Genomic DNA, 13,305 nt, shown 5'->3' with positions numbered 1-13,305 from the left:
TGCACAATCAAACTGTTTCATTTTTTATTAATTATTCAGTGAGCCCTCTCGGGTTAAGTTGCTTGTTTGCCTGGCTGCTGTTTCTCTTCTGCAGCAGTACCCCCTCGCTGTCCAAATTCCACACTTGATGTTGTTTCCGCAGAATGGGTGAGTGATGGGAAGGCTGCACTATCCCTTCAGCCAAGCAATGTTCTGCCAATTGATTTCTTTAAATGCAAAGTTTTTAATCAACTACAGATTTTGTTTTCCACCATCCCTCCTTCTCTCAGACTCCCTTCTGATAATTTACATGTTGCTCTTCTCCCATTTTCCTTATGGCACAGCAGTTTGGACAGAAACTATTTATCAATGTTGCTGCATTAGCTGGCAAGGCAGATAAAGCTTCTTGTGACTGTTGTTCAGGAGAACAACCACCATTCTTCCTCCTTTTCCAGGTTCAGATAAAAACAGCTGAAAAACTTGGTGTGGGACTGATAGCCCATTAATGGGAAATGTAAAAAGCAGCCATTCCTTTTAAAAAATGTTTCCTTTTTTACTTTCTCACATTCTTGTCTGCAAAGCTTCCCCTGTGCAACTCCTTAAATTTAGAACTCCAGCATGCCATTTCCTCTGTGAAAGCATCAGTGGTGTGGTGCATCAATAAAGATGGACTTTCTTTTAATTACACTGTATATGAATCCATAACCCAATAGCATTTGTAACACGAAGCCACTCTTGTTCAGAACTAAGCAATCTGGACTCTTGTCAGAGCTAATGCTCATTCAAAGCTCAGCTATAAAGCTGGTCCCACTACAATTCTCTGGAGGCACAGATGACACCTCTCTGCAGCACGGAGCAAAAGCACTTACTATCCAATCTACTTTAAATGCAGAAATTGCTGCACTTTCCTTATTTCCAGTAATTTATACTGAACAGCTGAGACATGAGCAAGTCAGACCAGATAATGTGGGCATTTAAGTGCCACTTGCAAAGACTTTCTTGAGGCATTGCAGTTGCAGGACATTTTATTTTTGCTGACCTGCAAGGATGGATTTATCTTTATCTCAAGAACTGTGCATGACTCAGTGAAATTCACCCTCCAGGCAGAAAAATTTGGAATGTCAATAGTTCTGCAAAAAGGACAAAGCTCTAAAAAACTTTAGGTGAAACCTGAATCCTTTCCCATGAAAAGACTCAGAGAAATTGCAAGAAACCTTCCAGGTAAAATGTCTGAACCTCATGGTGTTCCCCTGTTACTCTACTAGCCTCAGATAAGAAGTTTATGTTCAGAAAGAAAATTACTTGACGTGTTTGTCAAGCAGTTAGGGTGGTAAGAGGGCTTGGTGGAGGATCTCCAGCAGTGCTAAGAATCAACTGCTCAGTTGCAGATGGGGAGCAAAGAACAGAACAAGCATCACCATCTTCTTTCCTTTCATTTCCAGCTGACTTCTGAAAGTCCTCATTTTCTTCATTCTCCTCATTCCCACCTCATGGTGGGACAGCTTTCATTCCTTCAATCCAGGAACAATTAGGTGCAGATCAGACACTGCTGCCCTCCAAGCTCTGCCAATCTCCTAGGATTTCATTGGAAGACCCAAATAAATCTTGGCCATCCCATCATAGCCAATGGTGGAAGACCACCTCCAACAGGAGGAAGCCTACTATGTCTCCTGACAACTGTCCTTCCCTGAGACTCCTGCTAAAACTGTCTGCAAGGCAAACACACATTAAATCCAAGTGCCCCTGAAGGTGGCTTCCATCTATTTCTAAGTAAAGAGCATTTTTGGATCATCCACTTCCATGCTACCTGAAATTTAACATCACCTTACACTGTATGTAAGCTAAAATAGCACACACCGTTGGTCAATGGGATCCAGTGGATGTGCAGCAGCTTGATTATTTGTCCTAATCCTGGAATGCAAAATGCATGAGATGTTTTCCAAAACAATATCTATCCCTTTCTCTTCTGGCCTGTGTAGAGCTATCATTAAGTAACCAAAGACAGAAGTAACTTAGAGGCAAAACTGCAGGCTCGATGCATTTTTTTCACCTTAATTCTTTGGGAAAGAAGAACACCAGCTTCACCCAAATACACTTATGCTTGGGCTAATTTTGTAAGGCTGAATCAAAATGAATTTTTTTTTTGGCCTAACTTGATTTGAAAATTTATTTTGCCTGTGGAAAGACCAAATATAAACTGAGCGGGGATTTTAAAATTTGACCTAGAATCTTGAACTAATAGCTGACCTTTGAACTGCTCCTAGATTACCCAGGGTTTACGGTCATCCTATGTTTCATTGGAAGGGTCATTTCCTGTAGGACTTATATTGAGTCATCTGACTTGTGACCTCTTGGATTAGATTTGTGACCTTGCAAGGTCAGTCTTTAACTCATTCTGGACTGTTAAATTGCAAAGAGGACATTGTATGTCATTAGAGAAACAGTTTTCTCCAATTTGGTAATAAGGTTTTGGGAGTGACCTGTAAATCCAGTGTCACAAAACACTACTAATTTCCAAACAATATTAGGATTTTGTAGTTGTCCTTACCTTTCCTAATTTAGAAATAAGTAGATGCATACATTGAAGATACCAAAACTTTTTTTTTTGCTGTACCCGCAAACTTGGCAAACAGAATGTATTCCCCTATCTCCATGTCAATGTGTTAAAAAAAGAAAAAAGAAAAAAGAAGAAAAAAAAAAAGAAAAAAAAAAAAGACTTGATTTTCAGCTCTGATAAGTATTAGAAAATCCACCTCATCTCAATAGGAGTAGCAGAAATTCAGTGCCTTTTAAAATCAAGTCAATAACATATAAGTATAGAGATATAAGCTTTCTTCACGTGATTTTATGTGCAAACAATGTCTGCAATTTGTTGGACAGGAATCATCTCTTTTCTTAATGAATCTATAATGTACAGTACAGTTTAGCTTAGCTTTCTGATTACAGTAAAATAAACATATTGCACAGATTCAGCCCTCAGATATGCAGCTGTACAAAAGTAAGAGTAAGAAAACACAAGATTCCTGTAGTTAAATGTAAAACTTAATAGACTGATGCAACTGCATTTGCAACAGGTATCAAAGTTAGAGCTTCAAGTGCTTATGGGTAAAGGCTGAGTTTTCTGAAGATTTCAGTTTCTAAGTCAGGCACCTAAACCAATGACTAGATTTATTGAGAATCTCCCTCCAGACTTTGCGTGAATGAAGCTCTCCTTAGGACAAGCCCTCTTGGATGTCGGTCCCCAGAAGAGGACTCCAAACATTTGCACGGTCACCTGTCTTACAGCTTGAGAATTGTTTGAGGAGTTCTGCTTAGCTTTATTTCTTATGCCTGTCTTTCAGATCCCATGAGGCTACAAGCTTTCCGCTGTAATGGCCGTTCTTGCAACCCTCCGGTGGGAAACCTTGCAAGAGGGAGGACACCAGTCACCCTCACCACGTGCGGGCAGAACAGCACAGAACTGTACTGCTTCTACCCAGACCAAAACCTCCTCCACCTGGCCTCCCGTGGCTGTGGGCAGCCTCGCTGCACCAAATGCAATGCCAACCAGCCTGATAACTCCCATCTCCCTGCTGACATGACAGATGATTTCTTCGCAAATCCAGTCTCCTGGTGGCAGTCTGCCCAAGGGGTGCACAGGGAAGAAATCAGGCTGGACTTCGAAACGGAGTTCTACCTGACCCACGTCATCGCTGTGTTCAAGTCCCCGCGTCCAGCCGCGATGGTGCTGGAAAGATCCCAGGACTATGGGCAGACTTGGAGGCCCTACAAGTATTTCTCTGTCAACTGTACAGCGACTTTCGGGCTCCAGGATGATCTCACTGAGGAGGGCTCCATGTGTACTTCCAGATATTCAGATGCAGTGCCCTGCACCAGAGGAGAGGTAAGCGATAACTAAGGTTTGGACAAAGTTTAATGTCAGACAGTTAAAGACTGGCTGAGACTTGGAGAGTACAAGCTCAGAGAGACACTGTGCCTATAAATTAAGAAATGTAGCCCCTTCTCAAAGGCTTTATGTTAAGAAAATAAAGGGGAAGAAATAAAGAAATGATATATCAATGAAAACGAATGGAAATGTTTTAGCAAGTTTCTTTTATGAGAGCTGCAGAGGATAAGATTAACATTTTTGCCTATTTTTACATTGCAGATGCCAATAACTGAAGTAAAACACCACTAAAAACAGATGTAGAAAAAACACACATTTGTAGAGCCTTATTTATCCAAAATGTTTTCCTCCTTTATGATGACATGAACAGCACTTTCAAATTGTCTTTCACCATATAAAAGGTCCTGAATGTTTTAAATACTACCTTCCCTGAACATTTCATGCAATGACTCCTGCTGGGGATGTCCATTCTGGTTGTATCAAGACATAGGCTCCAAAAATGAAACCATTTAGAAACAGGAACTCTGACTGAGCAGCCAGATTCCACTGTTCAGCAGGGGGAAAGGGTCCTCCTTTGGTATAAATATTCTGATTAAATATGCAGAAGGCTTTCTTTTAAAATAAATGCACAATTGTTCTGATAAATTCCTCTGAGAAGAACATAAGTGTCTGCTTAGTAACCAGATTATTAGTTTAGTTATAACCTTTTGCATTTATTAATCTCAAAACAATTCAGATGGGAAAGAAGGTAAGTATCATTGGTGTCTTTTTTTTTTAGAGGAGACAGAAAAGCACACAGAGAGACTGTGAGACATTCCTGTAGTCCCGCCAGAGGCTGGAATCCTTTCACTTCCTTCTCTCTTCCTTAGAGAAGTCACAGTCCTCTTGGTTTCCCTGTCTGGAAGTGATCACACAGGTTTGGCAGTAATACTTGCTGTAAATTAAGCTCAGGTGTGAGGTAAATGATCCCAATAGCCTTCAGAAAAACACAGTGGTTTCAGCAATGCACTTCAAAATGCACTTGAGAAGAAAGAAATCAGTATCCTACACCTGAGACAGAAAAAGAGCAGCAAGGAGAGACTGAGTCAACCTTTGTGCAACAAGGCTGGGAAACATCTCTGAGTACTGGAAATCTGGAGCAAATCATCTAACTACTGTCTTCTTCCTGGAGTAGTAATTCTGCTAGTTAGTTATTAGGATACAATGAAGTCATATACATCCAATTGTCTTCTGTAGAGAGGTTAGAATTTGCCACGTCAATACATAATCTAGGCAACAATTGTGATTTTCCACTGTTTTGTGCCATCCAACGAAAAATCTGGAAGTACTTTGCAAGATCTATATAATGATCTTCAGCACGCATACAACAGTCCTGTTGCCATTTCACAGATGGGGAAGCTTCTATAGAAAGGTGGAAGTGGTTTGTGGTGAAACAGGACAGTTCTGGTAAAATAAGGAATAGAATTCAGGGTTTGAGGAAAATGGCTTGGCCTTAGACACAAAACAACTCTTCCTTTTCTATACAGTATCTCCTGTTACCCTGCACTATATAGGGTTTTGTGCTTGCTTAACCTTGGGGAATATCATTAAGACCGCGTGTTGCTGCTGAAACAAATCCAAGAGGTGGATGGCAGAAAATCAAATAATAAAACACACATCCAACAAAAGCCTTTGTCATTACAAGTGTCAAATAATTCTTTCTACTTGGGCAGCAACCACACCAAAACGAATATGCGTATCTTTAATCAATTCACGCTGTAGTAGTAGATGTTAGAAAATAATAGTAACAGTGAGAACAGTCATATATTTACAGGTCATGTCCTTGCAGATCCCAAATACTTTCATGAACTGTTACATGAATTGAATACATGCAGAGGTCACTTCCTCTATGGGATGGAGAGCTGAAGCTTTAAATCAGCACATGGGAATCTGTACAGCTACTTAACAGAGAACAAGCTAAACAGTTTCACAGCAAATAAACTCAAAAGGATTCTGGAGTTCTGAATAGACTTTACAGAGAACTCTTAACCAAGCTATCAAATACTGCTATGGCAAGGGTGCAAAAGCGTCAGACTTTTCAGGTCAGCAATATGACACAGCAGATTCTTTTGTGAATGAAAATAAAAGGCAGCAGAGAGTAGTTATTTAAAGTGATACCTGATCAGATTTGCCTGAGTGACATTGCTGCTCTTACTACAAGTCTCGTGGGAGCTTTGCCCACACATCCCAGAACTGCAGCTTTACAATTTATTTTAAAGATGTCACAAAAGTCACAAGGGTATCCCTTCAAGCACTAACTCCCAGCTGAGGTGGATGGAAGCTGAATCCCCATCAGTGCTTTGTGCAGTGTTCTCTCCTTTTGCACCCTCACTCTGACCTATCCAATTACTGATGGTGGCTAAGCCTTGGAGGGCTCAGGAGCTCACATCACAAGCTGACATTTCTGAAATGATCAAAACTGTTTCCAACCTAATTTCTAATTCATGCACTGAGATGAATGTCAGTTTTCTCTACTGAGGGACAGTCAGGTTTTTCTTGGGTGCTGTTCTATTCACTTTCAGAAGAGACGCAAAATTCCCTTTTAACAGGGCACAAAAGGAATCAAAAAGAGGAGATTGCTTACTAAGAACACTTAGGTTTAAAACCCATGGGAGACACATCATGGAACAAGATTTCTGGTCAGCTGGCTTCCAGACCTGAGAGTGTGGGTGGGTAAAGAGAAGGTGGCAGAGTTGCAGTAACCTACAGGCATCTATAAACTGACACGCGTGTCCCTGAGTCAGCACACTCTGGTGAGCCTTTAAGACCACTGGAAGAGTCTGGGAGCATAAAAAGAAACATGGCAATAGAAAAACTTTGAGAAGCTTAGAATGGAAGCAAAATCCCTTTGCGGGGGTGATATTACAATGTCACAAAAGAACCCAATATATCACTACGTTAAGCTGTATCCCCCTTTTTTGGTAAATCATCCTTTATCTTTCACCTCTTGTTAGGGTCACACATCTCTACTTCAGACGGGGTACAGCTGAGACAGACGGTGTCATACATTCAGGAACAAGTCCAGTAGAAATGCAAGGAGATGATTTTTAGTGTCCCTTTTGCAGTTTTCTTTTACTCCAGCATTAATTATATCCCTTGCTCCTGCACTTTTGGAGATAAAATCTCAGATCCTGGATCTCCCCATCTTAATTCTTCTGACAAAGAACTTAGGCTATTGATAGTTTCTGATTTTGGAGTCAGAGCAATTTATTCACTGCCAGTTGTCTACAAATCTTTTGCTTCACTTGTTTCATCTCTTCGAACAAGAGCTTCCATTGGCTGAATTCCCAGGACATCATTCTTGTCATTTGTCTCACCTTTTAGCCACAGCGAAACCTATACTATTAGCTCATTAGTTACGTTGGGCATCCAAACTTCCAGCTACAGTTCCAGCACTCCAGTTTTCAGCAAACTGTTTCTTCCTCAGTCTTTGTAACCATTAGAGATTAATAAGGAGCCTCTAATTCTCAAGCTTGTTCAGCAATGTTTAGCAATGTCTATTAGTTGTTATGTTTGCACCTGTACTCGCTAATTCTACATATTTTATAGATCAAATTTACACTGGTAAGTTAATCACCTGAAGTCATGTAATGTTGAAATCTAAAAGTGAATAGGGAGCCCGACACTCATTCATTCAAACTTTGCCAGTTCAACTTAGCAGTCCTGCAGTTTACTAGGAGAAGCACTAGACATGCAATTTCTTTAATCATTTGTTTATAATACCATATACAATATGTTTTGAATTGCAGCAAGGGAAGAAATAAACTACAAAGCATGTTCCAATCCCTGCAAGCATTTTGTTTTCTTTCATTGGTGTTGATCTGCAAGCCACCTGAGCATGATACATTGGTTTCTTGCCACTCTTTCCTAGAAGTCCTTGTTACTGAATATGCCAAAAACCTGTGTCTCCATAGGCCTTTGCCAGTTCCAATACAATTTTTCCTCTTTGTCTCCAAATTGTAGCTGAGTCAGGGCCAACCCAGACTGACAGCTGGCCCCAAACATCATGTCAAGGGTTTGAATCACGCCTCGATAAGTCAAGTTAATTAGGGGTACAGCAGTCAAAGTGGTTTTAAAAACCAAGCCGTTTTTTCTGTCTAGCAACCCACTTGCCTATCATAACCCAATAAGCTTGTTACAGGGTCTTTCCTTCCAAAGTGGTGGTGTGTTAGTTAAGTTAGCACAGTTCAGTCTCTAGTTTCTTGGGTTACAAATGAAGTAGAAGCCTAAAATGAACCTTCAGGTCAGCCATTGGAAATCTAACTCTAACCCAGACAAAAGGAGAAATTACCACCATGTTGCATCAGATGTTAGTGTGAGTTACAGTTCATACACCAGCTGGGGAAAACAGGGACCAAAATGTTTCAACCTGCATCCTGACAGCATGTGCAGTTAAGGAGTGCAGTCAACTATCTGACAAATTAAGAGCAGGTTTTTAATAAACTGGAATATTGGGAAACGAAAACAAATGTTCTCTTCCATCTATAGTGATGTTTGCATGAAAGGAAGACATTAGCATGCAAAGCTGGGTGTAACACTAACCTGCTTATAACCACAAGACCCTAAAGAAGACTCTACCGCTATTGGGTCTGGCTCGAGGAAGGTAGTTTTAAATCAAAAGCTGGTTCGTTTATGTGAATGTCTGCGTGACAGATGACACCAACGAAGTGTGATATAATAAACCCATTACTGGAATTCACTGGGGGCTGGAAGAATTGTGTATGGCTGAATTAGGTACTGGTTTCTATGGCAACAAGTTAAATGTGCCTTGTGCAGAAGACCTGTTCCTTCCCCGTTTTGTAGCCTGTGGTGACCTCTTTAGGGACAGAAGTCTCCAACAGCGTCTTTTATCAAAGATAGTGGACTTGCTTTGTAGCTGAGAGACTTTTAATCACTCTCCTGAACACACTCTGTGAGTGTCAGATCAAGACGTGGTGTGATGGGATGCAATTCTGTCTGCTTCAAAAGCCACCGGGCTGTTCAGACAGAAGCCACAGACAACCCTACTGAAGATCTTTGCCTCTGCACTGACACTGTGGATCTCTGCTGCCTTTCTCCATCTACAGGGACTCCTTGAGCAATGATTACTGCGATGGGGAACCACTTGTGCATTAAACCAGGCCAGGGATGGGGCTCTGTGTGGAATGTGTGTGATCCTGCTCTAACAATCCATGATTTTTGCTGTCTTTTCTCAGGTTTTTCTTTCAATGTATTCATACCAAACCTTTTGATAAACAAAGGAGGATCCCCCTCCCCTCCCACACATACCTCATTAAGTGGCAGCATCAATAATTCAAGAGGTCACCACTGAGGCTTCAGTGACATCTTAAAGGTCTGATCTCATACAGCAGTGGGGTCACTAAAAAGAAACATGCTCAGCATGTCACGAGGTTGAATTCCTAGTAGCTAAGGTGCAAGGGCAGGGTCTTGCACTGCAGTGAATTGTCCAACAGTCATCAGGGCTGTCCTCTAAAAGTTGTATGATGTTATTCTGACTTACAGATGGAAAAGATTCCAGGAGGGATTAGTCACTCCTGAAGGTAAGTGCCTGGTTGTTATGACTAGGGCCGTCTGTTCAGCATTTCGTTTAACTTGAACTGTAGAGGAGATAAAATGCAGAGGAAAGTTGAGAGGAAGCAGTTAACACCAGCAGTGTAAACAAACAGATAGCACTGCCAGGCCCTGCTTCCCTGGAGGAAGAATTAAGGGGCTCAAGTATTTGTGTCTGAAGGGAATTTGAACTGACATGAGACCAGTCCAGGATTCCCGTCCGTGACAAGTGAATTCAGGAGTGCACCAAGTGTCCTGCTCTGACCTGGTATGCAATGAGCCATTTCAGAGATATTTGGCACCTTATAAACCAGCTAGGAAGACAAAATAGTATTTTGAGCATTACTTCTGAATTTCCTGACATAATAGGCAGCAGATATCAAATCGATTTTTCTTCCTGCCCTGTTTTATGAAAGCTTAGTGAAAGTCTCAACTGTGAAAAAAGTTCTTGTCTAAAACATTACAGATCTTAGAGATTCATTGTTGTAATTTTTGAACTCCAGGCTAAAAATCACTTACTGTTTGCTCTTTTTGATGAGTGTTGTCCACACCTTACTCTCCTGGTGAGACTATATTCTTTACTAGATCTTTTCATGTGTAAGATTTCAGCGAAGACTTAAAGATATAAGTGGCTCCACTTATGAGAAATGGATGCTCTCCCATGAGGATGCAGCTCAGTAGACACTATGTGATACTAATGATAACTGGGTGTTTTAACTTTCCCTGACAATTCGGAGGAGTGAAATGAGACTCTTGTTCTCAGCCCAGGTCCCAGTAGGGCTGTCTGCGTCACAGAATTCCTCATGCCACCCTCTGCCATTTCAGAGCAAATATCATAACTCATCATGAAAAAGGACACTGCGCTGTGTGGGAGCAAGGAAGTGTTTTCAGATCCTCATGTAAGGTGATGCTGTGTAGAATGGAAGGAATTTTGTCCATTCTCTACATACGGACTGCAGACTGAATGGTTTTGTACCCAACAGTCTAGATTTTGCACTCCAAATACATTATTTGGCTTGGTACAAGATACTGCTCCTTCCTACAAACCTTGTTTTTTACACAGATGTAGAAATTTGTATCTGCAGATAACCTGAAGCTACAGGAAACATTTGGTTCAAGGAAGAAAAAAAAAAAGTCTGCATGGTTCTTCAGATTCGTCTGTCTCTAATCACAATTGTGCAGTCTTTCCCCATCATTGTATTGGCAGCGACGCCTAAATATTAATATTAATGCCACACTGACTGGATTACTGGAATAACCTCAAAGCAGATGCAAATTGAAGGGACATTGACCTGTCCTGTTTTGGAAAACACAGAATGGATTCAAGACACCACTGTATTGAAAGTAGTTGGTTTTACACAGATCAGATAACTTTAAAAAATCAAATGGACAAATAGATTATTTCTTTAACAAAATTTCATATTCCATGCTGGCTACTAACTTTTTTTTCTGCAGAAGACAGAAGAGCAGGGGATCTTGACTAAGAAACCCTATTCCATGAATCATCAGAATAAGCCTTCTGATAGCTAAGAGGGTACCCAGATTTCTTTGTGCTCTAGGCTATTTCAAAACAGGAAAAAAGGCTGCTTTTATAGTAAAGTCTACTGTTCCACAAGATGGAAGAATTTTAGTCAAGAGCTCCATCAAATAGATCAGAGGATATTTGCCACTGGGTAGGAAAAATTCTGAGACACAATTGTTTACTATTCCTTTATGAGCAAAATCAACTCACATGAAAATCTCTTAATGAAGAGGATTTAGGACTGATGAGAGTTTTTATTGCAGCTTCCTTCTGATGGGCCTAGTATAAGCACACAGACATTTCTGACCTCATTAACCTGATTGTGTGCAACATGATCAGCATAGCTTAAGGATGATTTGTAATACCAAATTCTTGTTCTGCACAAGGATCTTCTTTTGTAGGAGGCCATGCATTGGCTCTGCCCTCCATTTGTGACTCATATTCCTTGACCTTAGGCTATAAGCTTGCAAGGGGGAACCTTTGCTGTGTCCACATCTTTTCTGAATAATACTGGCTGGAAGATCAGGTTAAGAAAACAGAATTATCTGCATCAAGGATGGAGAGGCAAAACATGTGGCAAAAAATCAAAAATCTGAGGCACTGTCTCTGGAATGAAGATGATCTTTTGACTGGGGATAAAACATCACCCTCTGTGAAGCTGTGCCAACTTGCGTACGGCAAAACCAGCCAGCCCTTTAACAGTGGCTATCATTTTTAGCTTTGCACACTTACAGCATTCTCCAAACTTCTTTGCTCTTAGAAAGGTCAGGAGAGGACACGGTACTGACCATCTTTTTGAGGCGTAGCTGATTGACTTTTGAAAATGAGAATGACAAATATGCGCTTGATAGCAGATATGCTGATAAGCATGAATGCCCTACTCAGCATTCGGCTCCAGTGGCAGCTCCTGATTATAAGGGAAACTCAGGATCTAGGATGTATTTCCACAAAGGGTCGAGACTATAAAGGTGCTGAATACCCTTAACCTGCACACAGTTCTATGGAAACCGAAAGATTTCTAGGGTGTCCTTACATTACTCAGCCCTTAGCAGACTTAATCACCAGCAGATTTTCTTCTGTAGCTGTGCATATGCTATTTTTATGAAAACTACATCCTGATGCTTAGAGAAGTGACTGGGGGATAGCCTGTTACAACAAGAAAAGATCTTCCATAGAGCTTGACACCAGATAGAGACTTATATGAGAAATATCCTTGTGGTAATAATATCCCTGGGAAGCTGTTTTCAGAGCTTGCATCTTAATTATTAGAACATCTTTTTCATCACACTTTTTAAATCTCTTTGACATTAATGTAATGGAAAAGAGCAAATTTGCAAAACGTCTCTGGGAAATGAACAATTCACATGTTTTTCTTAAGCTAAGCAAAAGGCATAAGCCAAATGCCTATGTGTACAGAAGGAATCTCCTTCATGCGCTTCAGAAAGCAAAACACGACCTTGTGAAATAAACAAAGAACAGATAATACAGTGAAAATGAAGTGTCTCTTCCCACAGTGTATGACTCTAAGAGTTCATTAAGACAGATCTATTTCTAATCTAATCTTTCAAACATTTATATCAAAATGGTTGAGATTGCTAAACTTGTCTTTGACCTATTATTATTTTTTAAATTTTGAATGTATTGAACATCCATCTGTAGTGATTCTAAGAGAATTTACAGATATAAATTTATTAATCTTCCTCCCCTCCTGTTAAGTACTCAAGTACTTGTATCCTATTCTTAAAAAATGTAAGCAGGACATACAGTAGATGTACATGCTAAAGGAGTACTAAATACTGATTAAAACTATGTTACCTCCTCACAAAGTGCAGCTCACCTAAACCTATTTACATCGTCACAACATATCTGTTTAGACTCTGCTGACACAATCTTTGTTTAATTAAGTCCTTGATATCTTTGACTGGTATAAGGCTAGGGAAGACAAATTCTTTAATGGTTGTTGAATCCAAGAACATCTAAATGGCACTCCCAAAAGATTTCACTAGTGTTATGTCACCCAAATCAGATCTTTAACATTTAACAAATCTTGCTTTGGGAGAGATGAGGACAAACAAATCCAGCCTTATCGCTGAGCTTATTCCAGGCAGAAATGTGTCATGAATTAATCATACAAGCAAACTCTTGTATCTCAACTGGAATGGAGCACTCTTTTTGCTTAAAAGGATATTGCAATCCCTGTGGGACAGCTAAGCTATTAATATGTCTATTCACAAACAAAATTCAGAGTTCTAAGGAAATATGGAAATGCCAAAACAGCTCTCCTGAAGACATGCAAAGCCTGAAATGAAAATATCTGGAAAACAATAAA

The 13,305-nt window shown here is 40.3% G+C and overlaps 1 protein-coding gene across 1 annotated transcript in view; it reads left to right on the top strand.

The window, feature by feature from the left end:
• Positions 1-13,305, top strand: part of LOC137862721 (netrin-4-like) — a 53,227-nt gene that overhangs the window by 4,936 nt on the left and 34,986 nt on the right. The window contains exon 2 of the mRNA XM_068695020.1: positions 3,321-3,862. Coding sequence (XP_068551121.1) covers positions 3,321-3,862 — 542 coding nt within the window. The remainder of the gene's footprint in view (positions 1-3,320; positions 3,863-13,305) is intronic.

Source organism: Anas acuta, chromosome 11 (genome assembly GCF_963932015.1).
Source record: "Anas acuta chromosome 11, bAnaAcu1.1, whole genome shotgun sequence".
NCBI classification, from domain to species: domain Eukaryota; kingdom Metazoa; phylum Chordata; class Aves; order Anseriformes; family Anatidae; genus Anas; species Anas acuta.
Note: the sequence above shows the minus strand (reverse complement) of the source record. Positions and strands in the feature narration are given on the sequence as shown.